This window comes from Petaurus breviceps, unplaced genomic scaffold (assembly GCF_028583685.1).
Source record: "Petaurus breviceps papuanus isolate PSGF00001 unplaced genomic scaffold, PetGlider_PUasm1.0 90804, whole genome shotgun sequence".
Classification (NCBI taxonomy): Eukaryota; Metazoa; Chordata; class Mammalia; order Diprotodontia; family Petauridae; genus Petaurus; species Petaurus breviceps.
In genome coordinates this window covers 1746854-1764912 of record NW_027187348.1, presented here as the reverse complement: position 1 = coordinate 1764912, position 18059 = coordinate 1746854, and the positions used below count along the sequence as shown (strand labels likewise).

General features: G+C 37.4%; 1 protein-coding gene across 6 annotated transcripts in view; it reads right to left on the bottom strand.

The window, feature by feature from the left end:
* Window positions 1-364: 364 nt before the first annotated feature.
* Window positions 365-18059, bottom strand: part of ARHGEF12 (Rho guanine nucleotide exchange factor 12) — a 194829-nt gene continuing 177134 nt past the window's right edge. For 4 of the 6 annotated variants that reach the window (XM_069070058.1, XM_069070061.1, XM_069070060.1 and 1 more), the window contains 12 exons: window positions 17413-17513; window positions 17096-17173; window positions 15917-15992; window positions 14898-15065; window positions 14316-14403; window positions 13666-13752; window positions 13476-13555; window positions 12903-13133; window positions 7409-7897; window positions 6810-7099; window positions 5115-5184; window positions 365-4426 (listed from right to left, as the gene is read on the bottom strand). In XM_069070058.1, coding sequence (XP_068926159.1) covers window positions 4416-4426; window positions 5115-5184; window positions 6810-7099; window positions 7409-7897; window positions 12903-13133; window positions 13476-13555; window positions 13666-13752; window positions 14316-14403; window positions 14898-15065; window positions 15917-15992; window positions 17096-17173; window positions 17413-17513 — 1769 coding nt within the window. In that variant the 3' untranslated portion in view covers window positions 365-4415. The remainder of the gene's footprint in view (window positions 4427-5114; window positions 5185-6809; window positions 7100-7408; window positions 7898-12902; window positions 13134-13475; window positions 13556-13665; window positions 13753-14315; window positions 14404-14897; window positions 15066-15916; window positions 15993-17095; window positions 17174-17412; window positions 17514-18059) is intronic. The other 2 variants (XM_069070059.1, XM_069070062.1) reach the window with 1 other exon arrangement.

Genomic DNA, 18059 nt, shown 5'->3' with positions numbered 1-18059 from the left:
ATCCATAGGAGCAGAAAGATGTTGGCACTTTTGAAAGCCTCAGCACCTGGTAATAGAAGTTACCCTAACAAAATTAAAACTTTTCAGTTTAAGGCAATATTTAGTAAAAATGTCTCTGTGTGAGCTATAAAGAACTCTCTCCAGATGTGTGGAGGCCATGAGCCCCAGATTGAGCAATATTCATAATATTTTTTGCATTACTGAGTTGTACTTGGGCATCTTCTCTAGGAAAAAGGCCTTGATAAGCAAGATTTCTGCAAGTCATTTCTACCAACATTAACTAATGCTTGCCTTGCTCACCACTTTCCCCTAAGGAACAGGCAGCTAGAGATAATCTAACACCACAAAAACAAATCAAAAATGGTTCCTTTAAACTTATTTAATGATATTTGAATGCTCATTTTCTATTTTCCCAGATCCCAGAAAACAAAGTTCTTTTTAGATGACCAATATTTTGTTCCAGAAACATACAACCTTATCATCTAGTTCATAAAAGAGCTATTTTACAAACATACATCTGGATAATTAGAACAATAAAGTCTTTCAGACATTTCAAAACATGATCAGTAAAAATACAGGATTATTAATAAAGTTTCTTTAAAGAATACTTCCAGATTTTTAAAAGTAATCTCTGTTAAAAGAGTACATGATTGTATGGTGTACAGGAAAATAAGATGTTCTAGTATGAAGAGATTCAAAGATTTATTAAAAATAATAACCAACCGTTTGCACATTACAGTGACCATTTTTGCAGTACACCTCCTTGTCACTTTGCACCTGGAAATAGAGAGTATTTGTTTCCTTTTGTTTATTTTTTTGGGGGGAAGGGGTGGAAAGCACACTCCTTCAGCAAATTCATTAACAAAAACAACCAACACCAGTGGAGGGAAGTGGGTTATTGAAGAAAGGAAATGACAAATTCTTTGGAAAAAGGAAAAAAAAAAAACCACTTAGTGGAGGGGTGCATTCTGGAAGGTATGGGGGGTGGGAATTAAAGAACATTTTACAAAAATGTAACATTGCTGAAGGTGGAAAGCACAAGCAAAATCTTAAATGAATTTTTCTATTAATTTGTCTTCTTAAACTCTGACTAGTTTTCAACAATGAGTATGAGTCCAATAGTCCAAATTAACACCGCATTTGAGGATACAGACATAGATCCCAGTTTGAAATCTGTATACAACCTGTTGAATCTACCAACACCAAAGAGCAAAGGAAGTAAGCAATGGGAAGCAGCAGGGTATTGGTTTACTGCTCTCACGCAGAAATTTTTAAAGTGATAGCTGTTGTCTCCTGTACTAGCTTATAAACAAAGTTTAAAAAAACACACAGAGAACAAAAGCAGGATTAATTCTATCAGAGAAACAAAGCAACATGTCTGAAAAAAAGAGCCCATGTAGAATTCTACAATGAATGTGATCCTTAGCTCTTAAAAGTCAAGATGGGAAATCTGGAAGTTAATTTCAACTCAAATTGGTCCTGAATATAAGCTGATTTTAGAGTACACAAAGTATATGGCTTCTAAAGCAGGGAACTCCATTTTAAATCATGGTGCTTTGGGGTTGTCAATATAACTTGACTAACTCTCTCTGTTATCTGAAAGGGTATGAGATGTTCTAAATGTATTTCACCACTTAACAGTCAAGGAAGTCATTAAAACAAAAGGACAGAACACATTTTACTAAGTCCCTTCAGCATCCCCCAAAAACAGCTCATTGGTTTTCCAAAGATCACTTTTTCTGTGCCCTTCTGAGAAAATAGGATCCAATTTTCTCTCTCTCTCTCCCTAGGAAAATGGCTTTCTAGTGATCAATTTTGCTTAAGGAGTGATTCTCTCACCCTTTCAATTAGAAGGGCAGACAGGATGTTAAAGTAACAGAAGTATGTGGATAGAAGGATTTAAAGTGAAACTTTATCCCTCTTAACTAGCAGTTCTAAGATGGAAAGGGCACTTGAAGCTTTGGGATCTCTTCTGGATTATGCTTTGGAGATACAAAATAACTTATTTTGTAGCACCTGAACTACATTTGATGTGCTTCCTTCCACCCCCCCCTCACGACCCCCCAAAAAGGACAGGATAACTAACTTGCTCAAGACCATTTAGTGAATTAACTAGGATTGAATTTAAAACATTGCACTTTTCCTGTCTCCTGAAGGAGTTATGTACTGTTAAGTGGTTACTCTGTAGGTGTTTGGAGCAAACTTATAGTTGTGTTATACTGCTCTTATCCCAAATTAAACTGTCATGGTGGACACTTCTCCAATACCCACTTCACCGTATCTCCTTTGAGGCAGATGGGCTGGTACCGGTACATGGCTGGATACATGTGTGCAGATAACCTTTGGGTTGGCAGTGACCGCAGCATTCTTGCCAGCAGCACATAATGTGGCCATTTCATTTCTGTAGGCTCCTCCTGGGAGGTTAGGGAAAGCTCCAGGCTGGTGTTCTGTGTACTAGGGTTCTGCTTTTAAAGCTCCTCACCCCATTCTAGTTTAAATTACATTTTGTTTACAATCTGAGATGCAGTTCCAGTCTACAGGCTTATTCCCAAGTGATTGTGGCCATGTCCAAAAAGCATAGCTTAGGTGACAAAACACAGGCAGGGAACTTGATGCAGTCAGATGAGCTGGTTTAAGTTGTAGCTTCATGATACTTGAAAAACAGCTGGGAATTCCTGCCATTTATGATGAGATAAATCTGATTTCTTTGTGATGGCTAAAAAGGGAGTAAAAATCACACACTGACCATTCATAGAAAGTGGAAGACACTACTGGAAGATGTGATGAAACGAATGCTTTGTATGGGAACAGGATTTTGAAGATTTGGCACATGTTTTTAATTGGCAAAACAAAATTTAAAAAGCCAAAAAAACCTACAAAGCTTGTTTACCTGATGCACAAAGAATATTGTCCGAAGACTGTGATTGAGGATGTTTTCAAGTGACAGTTGCGAAACCCCTATCCTCTATAGGGTACTGCCAATGCTGCTACTAACCCTAATGCAGGCAGTATCCAGAACCAGCCTGGAGGGTTCAGTGTATGTTCTGGTATTGATCTGCAGGTTTCAATGTGCAAGGTCAGTCTTGCTCCCAAGATGGAAAGGGCTACAGCAGTAAAGCCAAAGGAAGTGCTTACAAGAGCTGGTGTGGGCAGTTCTGTGTTCTCCACTGCATTTCTTTCCATTCCAGCCTCAACTCTCTTTGCAATACAAATAGAGAGCATTTTGGCACAATCAGTGCAAAAAATCAGAGTCAAACCTCCAGGTACTAAAAACTTACTGGCCCTATAATCAGCAGTACCCGTGGCTAATAAAGCCATGGTTCAGCTCAGTAGTGATTCAATTCGACACATACCCTTTCCAATCTCTCTACCCTTTTCTCCATCCCATCCCCCCACCCGCCCCACTATTTCCCTCTCTCTGAAGCATTTCCACTTTTATTTTTCTGCTCAAATTGCAGGTATAATTCATACAAGTGCCAAAGCCCTACATATAATTGTAAAAATTAAACAATATCTAGACTATTTTACAGTCAAGAAAATAAAACTTGGCTTCTCTTTTCCCTCTCAGATCCCATGATTCAATGGAAGAGAAGAAAAGAAGAATGAATTGGGAGTGGAAGTTGGAGGGGGGCAGGGAAGGGAATAAATCAATTTTCAAGTGCCTGGCTATTTAGTGCATTAAGAATTTTTGTGACATGGGAGGTGACCTTAGCTACGGAAGATGGTTGCTTGCCGCATAGTAGGAAGCTCATCTTCTATCTGACCCCTCTTAAATATAGTTATTCTGTACATGAAAACCAAAGGGAGGTAGCCCTTCAAGAAGCAGTCTAGGGGCTAGGAGGGAGTGCTAAAATCCAGTCCAGTGAAACCAAAACACCCTAGTTCCCTCTAGCTTTCCTCAAACCACCCCAACCCCCAGGTCTAAACTGTGATTTCAGGAGCAGCTGATCCTTGGGTGTACTAAATAAAAAGGGCTAAAACTCTTGCTACGCAATTAAAACAAAACCATAAAAGCAAAATTAAAATTAAAATGTGCTTTCAAAATGTGGAATGAAGTCAAATAAATACATCTGATTCTTTTTTTCTTTTTTTTAAATGTCTAAATACATTTTTTTTATATCCTACACCCAAAGCTCTGTACATTTGGTTTTTGTTCTGAAATCAAAATGCATTTCCGATAGTGAGGGGAAGAAGATGAGAGAATGGACACTCCCTCACTGACAGACAAGTGCAGCTGCCATACTGGGAAAAAATGATTCCCACTTTGAGCATACTGGGACATGGCTAGCACTCAGATGGTCCACAGGAAGATCCTCTGTCACACATTCTCTCCCAGTCCACCTTGAAGCCAGGATGTGGTGAAGCAAGGCCGAGGCTCAGAATCCAACCTTCAGCCACTAGTAAGAGCTGTGGCTTTAACTTTTATCTAGGAAAAATCAAGACATAAGGAGAACAGAGTGAGTCAGGGGAAATGGTCCCTGGGACCTTAATAACAAGCATTTTAATATTCTTATACACATACACATATACATACATACATGTGCATATACACATGCATGTATGGATGGCTTTGAGGGCCTCTATCAGAAAGTACAGGTGTACTCTGACGTCACTATGCAAGAAAGTCAATTAGGACATAACTAAATTCTACCATACATAACGTCACAAAGCTCTGATGTTTCTTCTACATTTTTTTGCGGGCCCCCCAAATCCTTTGGCAGGCTACAAGAGGCCCATGGGCCACAGGTTATGCAGGGCTGTGCTGTAGGAACAATGTTACAAATGGACAAAAACATTGTCTTGGTAATATGTTTTTCCTGAACCAATTAACCTTAAGGAGATATGCTAAATAACATATTATATAACAGATTCATACAAAGGCACAGGGAAAGCCCTTTTTTAAACTCCTTGTTCACATAAAGAACACAGAAATGCCATAAAAGCCAAGGAAAACCTATTTTCTCTATCATTAGAAAATGAGAAAAACATTAGTAAATCTTTCACTTCCGTACTCATGATTTTCTAATTTACTATTTTCCTAATCCCTGGCTCTTGAAAAGTGCGAGGAGAGATGTAAAACATGATCCCATATGTGCATGCTGGTTTTCACATACCTGAGTGCTCCTCTGTGAGGGCTGATCCAGCCAGCCTTTGGCAAAGAGTCATGTAACTTTCCTCCACCTTCTGTAAAACACAACCCATATGATTTTTATCTGATTTTAGGGGTGAGGGGAGGGAAGATTAAGGGGAAATGAAGATTTTTATGCAATAACAGTGAAAAATTGCTTTACTATTTACTTATATTTCACCTTCAAATAAGAACATTATCTTGTTTAGAAATTTTGCCTATGAAAAAGAACTTTCATTTCTTTTATAACCCTATGCTATAAATAATTGAGAACTGATACATAAGAAAGACAGGTTAATTAGGTAGCAAGAACAAGAGATGGCAGGTGGACAGCCAGAGTATTCCTGGTACCCCTACAAAGTCATAAGAATGTCTGACGGCACAGTGGGTTGACCCTCTGTGCCAAAATTTTGAGAGAACACGGATAGAAGTTATATAGGAAAGGCAGGCATGAATGAATAATTACGTGCATTACTGTTAGAGGCTACTCCTGAATCAATGAAATTACAGATCCATTTGAGCACACAAAAAAGGAAAAACAAACATATAAGATCCCCACAGAGGTTTTTGTTAAGCTGCCTTATTAACTGTTTTATGCTGTATAACATGAGGTTCATTAGAATTAGTCTCCTTACAAATGAATTTCAGACATTTCATCAACTACAGGGCAATACTATGTAACTGCATAAAAATCAAGAAAATATATCCAAATGAAGTCAAAATATGGAAGTTAGAGAATTTAGACTGCCAAAATGCTAGAAACACTCCTATCTTTCCCTTTTCCTCCCACAGCTATTTATTCTAGCAAAAGTACAACATACCTATAATATATATAGACTCTTCAGTATTATTCTCTCTACCACAGATTAAGGTGGCAGATACTAAAATGTGATCTAATTCCTCAAAAAACAAGGGTTTTCAAACCATGGTTAATCTTGTAATACACCAAACCTCCAAAAACATAAGTTAAAGTTGGCACAATCTTTTACCTTGTAGAAACCATACAAAGAAGGACAACGAGAAAATATATGGGATGAAAAGGTCAATTTAGCAAAATGGCACTCTATTTATTCATCCCGTAATCTGACCCTTTACTACTGGGAATGAGTCTCTCAATTTCTGATGAAATTGGCCTCTAAAACTCAGAGGACCTAGTGAATTTCTGTTCACTTTCCGAAATTCTCCTTCAATGCTGGGATTGTCAAAGAAAAAGGTTTTAGGCTCAGTCTAAAAGCCACTAAAGCATTTCTTCATCTGTCATAAGACTCAGAGAATGACTACCACCACCACAATGTGTTACAAAACAAATAAGAGGCAAGAGCAAGTTATGGCTTTTCCTGGCCTATATTTATAATAATACAGATACCACCTCTCTTAGCATATTACTCAAATCTTCTCAAATATTAGTCAAGAAAATCACATACATTCAGACTCTTTAACTTGGAAACACAACAAGAAAACACAGACACAGAAAAATGTTTCCCGTCCTCATGATTTAACAACTTGAGAAGCCCAGCTGCCTGTCCTCTCCATGGACAAGGAGAATGCACATACTCAGACTCTACCAGCTTTACTGATATCAGTATTTCATTCTTTCTTTGCTTCCATTCTGCAGCATTTGCCACTTGGAAGCAAGCATTAGGGATGCTGAAACAGGCTTTTAAAAAGCAGCAGTGGATACCTTTAAGTGTTCAAGGTCAGCCTCTATCTTCTCAATGTACTGCATGATTTGGCTGTGTGAGTCTGCAGAGGAAGAGGGACTCTGAGCACCGAAGTCAGACTCCTCCCCAGGTCCCCAGCGCTGCTGGACTAGGAAATCAGGGGTGAATGGAGAGCCTCCTCCATCAGACCGGGAATCTCGGAGAGGCTGCTGCTGGTGAGCCCAACCCACAGAAGGGAGGCCTGAAGCAACTTCCTCCTCCGTAGAGCTCTCCTGCACTGTTTCAAAGCCATCGAGGATCAGAACGTTTCCTGTTGATGGAGCAAAAGAACAAGTTACCATCACTATCAACAGCCATCAAGTCAGAGCTGATATTGGGCAAGAAGTCTATAAACACCCAAATACCCATATTTAACTGTGCTGTGGCTAGTGCTATTTAACAATTTCAGGTACAATTCGAATTTTAAAATACTACAGATTCCACACAAGTTAAGAAGATAATTCAGTACTTTTTACCCAGTCTTCTTGGGATGTGTATACCAGGACAATATCATCTATTTCAGGTAAAGGAATGACATACTGCCATCAGAACTGAGAGAACTGGTTCATGATGAACTTGCCTGAGATCCGTAACTGAAGAGCTTCCTCTTCCTTTCTTTCTGTCCCATCACCTTCTGAAGGATTATCATCACTATGGGCTTCACGGGCATCAAAAAAGTGCTCTCCGCTGTCCTCAGGACCCCCTTCTAGCTCTGTGCTAGATGGCTCTGGGGTCATGTTCATGTGGTCCATGACTAAAACATTACTTGCCCTGCTATCTTGAGATGCCAGTTCCATATAATCCTGTGGAACTGGAGATTCAACTGAAGTCCTTGGGCTGTAACATGCAGCAATTTCTCCAGGTCCTGTTTGAAGGGGCATCTGTCCTTCACCAGGCTGGCTGGTCTTACTATCTTCAGGGTAGTCTGGGGCATTTTGGATTGCACCTGCACGTTCTACCTGTATGCCCTGAGAGGCCGTCCTGAACCTGAGGAAACGCTGCCAGTCATCGTTAGTCCTCTTTTCTGTCAAACCTAGCTGCTGCACCAGCAACTGCTTCAACAGACCCACTAGAAGAAGAAAAAAAAAAGGATATTCACGAATTTCTATCAGGATTCAGGTGTGTAGCCAAGTCATTTTTAGATGCAAATCAAGAATAAGCATTTATTAACATCTAATAAACAAATGAGTTTCTAATAACACAAGTGCCAAATACTAAGGTCATTTTGTATATGCTTTGGTATTTAAAACACTGAAATAAATTGCCAAGTGTACTTAAATTTGGCCTTAGAGCCAGCAGGTATCATCTAGTTGCATTATGGTACCTTCAAGAACCTGCTACATGATCTGGGCAAGTTACCTAGGTCTTAGTGACAATTTCCTCTGCTTTCCAGGTATACTGAGAAAATTAGTTGTTTTTTTTAGAAGCATGAACTTTTTTGAGCTACTCAGAACTAGATACTATGCCCCTACCCCATTAAATCATATTTATTATGCACATACTTCTCTGTATCCATGTTTTCTCCCCTATAGAATATAAGTTCCTTCAGGATGAGAACATTTCATTTATGTCTAGCATCCCCAGTGCCTGACAAATCTTTAACTCACAGTAAGCAATTAATAAATGGTTGTTAGCTGAACAGTAGAGGGTCTTAATAAAGAAGAACATTCAAAATGCTGAGACCTCAATAACAGGGCTGTAACAATTAAAGCAAATAATTTTAGTTGGAACCAAATTTTTCCTATTAACTGTAGTAAGCATATTACAAAGATCTTAGTTGAAGATCTATTTTCTTTCATCACATCCAAGTCCATTAATTATAAAAACGTTGGCAATACAATATAGAGCCAGGCTTAGTGCTCTTTAACATTTTGACTTAAAATTTAACACCTTCCTAGGTTACCTGGGATATCTCAGGAGTGGACCAGTGTATGGGCATATAAATCATTCTCACAACCATTGGCTAGCTCCCCCAAAAGACCATCCCCCTTCTGGATTTCCCTCTTTCTGCTGACGATATCCAATCAACTGATATTGAGCAAGGGAGAGTGAGGAGGCTGTGACAATACTGAAGTTGAGAATCCCGGATGTTGTCTTCAACAGAAACTTTTCAGTTTTAGACATGCTGAATTGGAGATGCCTATAGTACATCCAGTTTGAAATATCCAAGAAGCAGATAGAAATGACCAGCTGTAGCTCAGGAAAAAGATGATGGCTGGATAAGTGTGGGAATTATCTGCATCAAAATCATAATAATTATATCCTTGGAGGCTGATGAACGAAAGGACACAGCGTATATACCCACAGTTAGAGGAGTTATGGTATCAGAGATGGATCAAAAAAGGGGACTGAGGAGATTAAGTAGGAGGAGAGAGAGACAGAGAGAGAGAGACAGAGATAGGGAGACAGAGACACAGAGACAGAGAGAGAGAGAGAGAGAGAGAGTGTCACAAAAAATCCAGAGAGGAGAGAGTATACAGAAGTGTGGTCAAATGTTCCAGAGAGGTCAAGAAGGGTAAGAATTGAGAAAAAACTATCAGCTCTGGCAATTAAGAGATCACTGGCAATTTTAGAGAGAGAAGTTTTGGTTGAGGTTTGAGGTTGAAAGTCATATTGCAAAAGGCTGAAAAGCAGGGGAGAAGAGAGAAAGTGGAGACAACAGCTGTAAATAGCTTTTCTAGGAGTACGGCTATGAAACGGAGGCAAGATATAGAAGTGAAGGGAGATAAAGAAATGCTAGGTTCTAGAGGGGATTTTTTTCAAAATGGGGGAGACTTGAGTATGTATTGTAGGTATCAGGAAAGGAACCAGTTGAGGGACAAATTGAAGGGGGAGAAGAAGAGGAAGAGGGGGAGAGAGAGAGGAAGTGAGAGACGGACAATATGAATTTTTTTTGTCCTTTTGGAGGGGGGAAGGAAGGACAATTGGGGTTAAGTGACTTGCCCAAGGTCACACAGCTAGTAAGTGTTAAATGTCTGAGGCCAGATTTGAACTCAGGTATTCCTGACTCCAGGGCCAGTGCTCTAATCACTGTGCCACCTGGCTGTCCCGACAATATGAATTTGATGGAAAAGACCAAAGGGGAGGGGATCAAGGTCACTTGTGGTAGAATTAGCTTTGGTTGTGAAAAAAGGGCCACCTAATTATCTGAGACTAAAGGAGGAGAGAGTGGGGCATGCTATCAGAGGCTTGTACAATACAGCAGAAAGAAAAGGTATTATCTCATAACAAATGATCTCTATTAGCCTAGTTTGAGGCAAGGTTCTCAGCTTAGAGAAATGACAAAGGGGTGCTGTGGGAGGCTTGAGCAGAGAAGTTTTGAACAGCCTCTTTGGAAAGAAGGATAATCAATTAAGGAGGAAGAAAGCAACTTGTTTAAGTGAAGGACCAATTGAAATTAGATAGCATAAATCTGTAGTGGACATAGTCTGCTTAGGTGACCAATTTCCTCCAACTCCATTAAGAAGTATGTTAGCAGTAGAAGTAGCAGACAAGGCAAATGATGGGAGTAATCTGGGGTTTGGGTTTGGCAAGGCAAGAAAATTTTTACATGTATTTTTTACATATATTTAAAAGACTCTAAGCAAAACTGTCTTAATACCAGTAGTGAAAATATTTTATTCTGACACTGAAATAAACTTCTGAAAAACATGGATCATCATTTCATGCTAATCTACAACGTGTAAAGAATATTTTAAATAGACACCAAAGAAAATTTTTCATTAAATACATCCAAACTCAAAATACATTACTTATTTATTATTCTGCTCTTAAAAAATAATCTAAGGAATTTCCATCAGGTGTTAAGAAGAAAAATTAAAATGCTCCACAATTTTCTTTGATTCTAATAATTTAGTTGTGTAATAGAATTAACCAAAGGACAATATATTTTCTGGGTTTTGGGGGGACTGATTTTGGACATATACAAGAGTTTACTTTGCTTGACTGAACGTATTTTTTAAAATTTCCATATTAGACACGTTGCAAAAGAAAACACACACAGAGACACACACAAGTGTAAAAGAATAAAAAAAACCCAAAACCTTCCATCTGCACTCAGAGTCCATTAATTCTCTCTTTATGGAAGTGGACAGAATTTTTCATCATGCGTCCTTTGGGATGGGCTTGAATCACTTACTGTATTGCTGAGAATAGCTAAGTCATTCATTCATAGGTGATTCTCGTACAATATTGCTGTTACTATGTAAAATGTTCTCCATGTTCTGCTCACTTCACTTTGCATGAGTTCACGTAAATCTGCCCAGGTTTTTCTGAAATCATCCTGCTCGTCATTTCTTATAGCACAATAGTATTCTATCACAATCATAATCCTTAACTTGTTCAGCCACTCCTCAACTGATGGGTAAACCCTCAATTTCCAATTCTTTGCCATCACAAAAAGAGCTACTATAAATATTTTTGTATGTGTAGGTCCTTTTCCCTTTTTTATAACATCTTTGGGATACAGACCTAATAATGGTATTGCTGGATCAAAGGGCATGCACAGTTTTATAGCCCTTTAGGCATAGTTCCTGTTTTCCAGAATGGCTGATCCAGTTCACAGCTCCACCAACAGTACATTAATGTTCCAATTTTTCACATTTCCCCCCCAGCATTTAGCACTTTCCTTTTCTCACGTTAGCCAATCTGATAGGTATGAGGTGGTACTTCAGAGTTGTTTTAATTTGCATTTCTCTAAGTAATAGTAATTTAGAGCATTTTCTCATATTAACTATTGAAAGTTTTGATTTCTTCTGAAAATTGCCTGTTCGTGCCCTTTGGCCATTTACCAATTAGAGAATGGTTCATATTTTTATAAATTTTACCTAGTTCTTTATATATCTGAGAAATACAAAGGATAATGAGTTCTGGTAAAATTACATTGTCAATGACAAAGGACATATTCCTTGGTTTATTGTAAAGATCCACTCTCAGTACCCTGATCTTCCACTCTTGAAACTCTCCTTCAAATTCCAGTTGCCCCAATAGCTTCAACTGTTACATCTACATGGATGATTCCTGAGTTTAAATCTCCAGACCTATTTTCTTCCACGTACACCAGTCCCACATCTCCAAAATCTTGGTAGACATTTTCACTTGAATATGTTACCACAGTCTAAAGCTCAACATGTCTAAAATATAACTCAAGCTTCCCTCTTCCTTTTCTTGAAGCTATTAAGATTACTAGCATTCTTTCTATTATTCAAAGGTAAAACATTGATATTTTTGACTCCTCCCTTCCTCCTCTCTACCTCACCACCACCTACTCAAGTTCTATGGATTCTTCCCTTATAATACTGCTAAAAATCTTCATTTTCATTACCGCTACCATCCAAGTTCAAGCCTTCTAACCTTATATCTCAAGGCCAATGGTTAGCTTACTGAAATATTTTACCTATTAGTATCTCCACTTCTGGTCTTGCTCAAATGCATCTTGCACATTGCCACCAGTTTAATCTTCCTAAAATGCCTCTGTCACTGTATCTTTTCCCTGCCTAAATACCTTACACAATCTTTCCAATTTAATCTACCATCATACTCATTTGCATGAAGCCTCTACTTCGGTCAGGCTAGTTTAGATCATTATCTCCCAATCAAGACTCATGCTTTTCTGCCTCCATGCTTATCCATTTTTCAAGCCATTGCACAAATTCTAACTATTCAATGATACCCTCCCCTGTCACTTCAGCTTATAACACTCTCAAAACTTTTTAAGTTGTTAATGTCTCCACCATTTATTATATACTTAATAGATACTGTCCCTTACTGTCAAGTTTTGTACACACACACACAACTGATATAAGACTATAGGATTTAGCATTAGAAGGGACTTTAGAGATCATCCAGTCCAACACCTTGATTTTGCAGATGAAGACAGGGAGACCCAGAGGAGCTAAGGTTATCCAGACAGCAAGAGCAGAGCCAAGATCTAACTCTGAATCTAGTACTTTCAATTACACTTTGCCACCCTGTCATTTTCAACTAAATTGTTAATATCTCTAAGAGCAGGGATTCTCTCTTATCCTTATGGTACAATGCCTTGCACAAAGTATGTGACTGACTGAATCACTTACAGTTCCTCAGTGCATCCAATGCCCACCGCTCTTCAGAGACAGGGAAATGAGGTTCTGGAATAGTACTCTGATAGTCCATTTCAGGCTCTTTAGACGTCTCTTCCGCTTGTTCTTTTCCAAACTGTCTTTCAGTCAGTAGATCACTGATTTCTGATTTTCCAGAGGTAACTGATGAAGGGGACGACTGAGGTTTTGACATTAAAGCAGTCTCTGTTCCCATGTGTTTTTCTGCTAAATGGAGAATAAAAGGAGTGATGTTTATAAATGGTAGGGCCTCAAATACCAAAGTGATGCTTTCACATGCTCCCCAAATGAAAAAAGAAATGCTATATAATTTATGTTTGAGCATCTTAAACAGAAACTTAGTAAAAAGCAAAGAAAGCCATTCCTAGCAAAGCTTATAATTCTCAACCTGAAGAAGTCAAATGGAATTTCAACTGCATGGGTTATCCTGACAATCCTGCCATGTTAGATAGTAGCCCACATTTATGAACTACAGAGTTCTTCAAAGATTCCTTAAAAATTTAATAAGCTATATTGACCATACTTTTCCTTGAGCTAATAGAAGTTCACCTGGACTTTGAAGACTAGAGGTAGAAACACCATGTGATTCTTCCTTCAGCTTTGAAGCTTCTTCTTCATCACGCTCCCCTCTACAGAAAGATAAAAACCATCTTTCATGACCATCAAGTACCTAACATCACTGCACCAATGTGTACAAAATATAAAATCATGGTAATCAAAAATTGAAGCAAAAACTCACTCGCAGGGTGGTGACTCTGGTAGTGAGATGGGCTTTGTGGACTGTTCCTTTACTGTTAGGGCCATCCTGCCAATCAAGTCCTGCCAGCTGCAGGAAATTCCAAGAAGTTGTTGAAGTATTGGGGGGGGGGGGGAGTAGTCCAGGGGAGGAGGGAGGGAAAGAAGAAAAAAAATAAGAGAAGATGAGAAAAACCACATCCAACCCAACTTGAAAAAAGAAAGTTAACTCTTAAATTTGCAAAGAGGAAATCTCTTATGTCAGTAATGTCAAGTGCCAAGTCATATCTCAACAAGAAAAATAACAATAATGTATTAATCTATTTAAAGGATCCACTAGAAACTTGAGACAATATTTTAAAAAAGAAAATAAATGGAGAGATTAAACTTAATTCAACAAATATTTATTAAAGTAACTAAGTAAGCTTGTGGTGGGTGGTGGGAATACAAGGACAATAAAACAGAACAATTCCTGCCCCAGAAGAGGATAAACTTCCTCAAAGATTGGAGAGGGGAAGATATTTACACTCCAGTCAGCGTTTTTGCAGTCCAATTAATTTCAGCCATTAAACCAATAAGGTTTGTGAAATATTATGCTTTGAATCTAAGAGAAAATGTTAGGCAGAAAAATATAGTTGAGAGTCTGTCACTTACACTGCCTTTTCAGAAACTGTCTGTGCCACCAATTCATAAATTTGGGCTCCATTGTCTGACATAGAGATGACGAATAATGCTTTGTTATCTGGAAAAGAGAAAATAAAATATTATTCCATCATGGATCAAAGAGAAATATTTTAGGCCCCAAAGGGATGTTATTACTATACTAATATTACTGAGTGAAATATTATTACTGCATTGCATTTATTTTACATTGTAGATGTGACTTTCCAACTTCAACTATTCTAAACTCTTATGTATTCATTTATTTTACCTAAGACAAAAAAAAGTTTACTACTCTTCATATATATATAATGGGAAATGTTAAGAAAGCTCAGAGAATCTAGGTATCTCAAGCCTCTTATGATATGTGTGTGTGTGTGTGTGTGTGTGTGTGTGTGTATTATTGCTTCACTCAACAAATAGGAAACAAAGTTCGTGAAGTTTCTCCAGGTTTACCCAAGGGCAGAATTTGATGCCCTGATGTTTCCTAACTAGACAACATGCTATTATGCTATTTCTAACATGACTTTATAATGAACCATAAATTGTAGTTTTTTACCCAGTGGAAGTACTTGCCTGTTGCAACTTGTCGAACCAAAACGGTATTCAATTTGATTACAGGGCTGAATGTGTGTTTGCTATCTGCTGTAGATGCTAGAATTTTACTATGACACCTCAACACCAGTCTATCATCCTGCTTTTGTAACAATACAAGGATGTCCTCCAGCAGCAATGTATATAGATCTACAAAAGAGAAGGTACCACACATTCATACCCAACTTCATGTGGGAAAAAAGCCGTATAATGACATAAGAGACCCAATAATCAGTTTGCTTCCTTATAGTAGCCAAAATTTACACAGCACTTTAAGAATTGTAAGGTATCTCAATCAATAAACATTCAATAAGCAGCTATGCTAAATAGTAGGGACACAAAAAAAGACAAAAGCCTTCAAGGAAATCACAATCTAATGGGGGAGCTCACATTCTAATTTATTATTTCATTTAAGGCTCAAAACAAAAGTAAGTAGTACAGGTTTTATTATCCCCACTTGAAAGATGAAGAAAGATTAAATGACTTGCCCACAGTCAGTCATTAAGTGTTAGAGGCAAGATTCAAATTCAAATCTTCCTGACTCTGTGTCCAGAACTTTAAGTACTGTCAAATTTCCTTTGCTTACAAATGAAATGCTTACAAATACTTTTTAAAATAGTAGTACTCAGGTAGAGCTAGAATCAGATCATGGCAAAGCCCACTGCTACATCCCTGAATGATTTTCATAGTAAATGTTACATAAATGTTAGCTATTAGTTATGTGCTTAACACTCAGTGCCTGGCACATAGTAAGCAATATATAACACATTTCAAAACTAACCAAAACAAATAAGCAAAAAAAACAACCCTTATAAAACAGATCTTCATATTTATAAGTTGTTCAAGGTAGCAGTGCAATTTGACATTACTTGAAAGCATGAAAAACAAGCCTCTTGTCCTCAAAGGAATTTCACCTTCCTTTCAATTCCACTTCCACATTCCCTTTCCCCCTAGTGGAAAAAAAAAAGGAAAAAACAAATGAAAAAAGACATCCAACCTACCAATAGTCTTATCTCTATTCACTTTCCATACCAATGGTCCTTCATGAATCATCTTCCTCTTTGTTAAATCCAAATTCTGTCAAAATGAAAAAAAACAAAGTGACTTCCTGAAATTCAGAGTGAGGTAATATTTTGCTAAAACTTGTACCTTCATCATTATTATAACCAATGCAATAAGTATATTCATTATTTAAATTCAAACTATTTGTATAGAGCAAGTGTTATTTTTCCTAAATTATCTGAACAAGGGATAAAATACAGAGATGGAGTAATTAACACAAAATGATACAAAGGAATGGAGATACCCCAGAAAAGCAATTGTAAGACCTGTTTTCTTTATCTTATTATTACCATGAGTTAACTACTTTTTCAACTTGATTCTCATCATTAGTCAGTCACTAGATCTTGAATTTATATGCCTGGGCCTATAAGGACTGCTCATATTCAGTCTAAAAAGTCTATATGACCAAAGAGGCTTCAAATGTTACCAATTATTAGCATAAAAATCCTCTCTTTGTCATTCATTTAGCCATGAAAGGGAAGAGTGTGAGAACAACAAAAAGAAGATAAACACATTAAAACATTAATATCTGTGAAAAGTTATACCACACAATGAAGTCTGTTTTAAATAAGTATTCAAGAGACCTACCTAAACTGGCTACAAAATAGGGGCAGAATTTTTAATGAAATTATATCTTTAGGGATACTCAAAAGTAGTTATGAAAAAATAATACTACTAGAAGTAGTATTTAGTACAGGTTTTGCCATCGTTTTCCATCACAATTATACAAGTTGAGCTTTTCTGCGCTGTGGAAGAACCTTAAGGAAGGACTATGAAAATATCCTGTTCAACCCAATAATCTGGGAAGTTCATTTAGTAAATAGTACTCCTGCACAAACTATAGAACAATTTATTTTTGAAAACTTAAATTATAATTGGGATTCCCAAGCTTCTTGGAAGCTTCTTCCATAGTAGAGAGTACCATAGAAACACTCCTCTAAATTAGCTACCATCACAATATAGGAGGTTTAAAGGAACATCAAAAATACAAATGTGGACAATATGTCATTGTCATGCCTTCTTTATGTGGTGGTAAATTCCAACAAAACTTGGTTACCTATCACTCTCCTGTTAAACTGACTCTATGAAAACTATTAAGACAATTAGATGTCTCTTACCCTGAGCTCTTCAACATTTGGATACTCTGACAGCTTCAAGTTAGATGTATCAAGGCGACGCTGATAATCTTCTAAGCGCTGGAAACGAGGTAACATGAAACCAGGGTTATTGCTTTGGTGAAGTGATGCTCAAATAGTATTGTGACTTGTTGCTATACCAGGGCACAATGACCTCATATATGAGTTACACAAACAAAATCTTTCCCTCTAATTTTCCAATAACTAAAACAGCTGCTATTTCAAGGATATCTCTTTTACCAGTCCCACCTTTCCCTCTCCTTTGCTGCCTTTATAGGTAGGTGTATTTTGCTCTTTACCTGTTTATTCTCTGCCTCCTTGACAGCTTGATTCACATAATTTAGGATTTGACGACAGTGATCTGCTGCTTTCTTCACCTTTTCTCTTTCCTTTGGTCGTTCTGAAATTGGGCAAGATAGAAAAACGCAAAATGTTAGAAATTTGATGAGAAGATAAAAAATGGAATTTTATTTCAATCTATTAAATCAATGCTCCAATGCTTTTTTTTTCTGCCTAGTTGAAAAATAATTTATTTTTAAGTTAAAAAATGTCATGACAGTCTCAGTCAATGTCAAGTCACTAAAAAGGTTTGAAAATAATTTGCTTGGCAATAAAGCTATAAAAACAGTACAAACAAACTACTGCTAACAACACTATTTTATACAATAAAGAGTCAGAGTGTTGAGTTCAATATATAAGTAACCATATTTATTTTAAGATACAATTGTTTGAAGAGTGCTATGAATCCAAGTAACTCCATAAAAAGTATTTCAATGAATGTGAAATCAGGTTTAAAAAGAGAAAAAAGTGATCTACAAAATGCATATCATTAAAAAGAAATTCAATGAAAGGTATGTGAATGTTATACTCTTGCTGAGAATTTAAGGGATGCTAAAATCAGTTATCAAAGTTATAATTCCCCAGGCAACTATAATCCAGTCACATT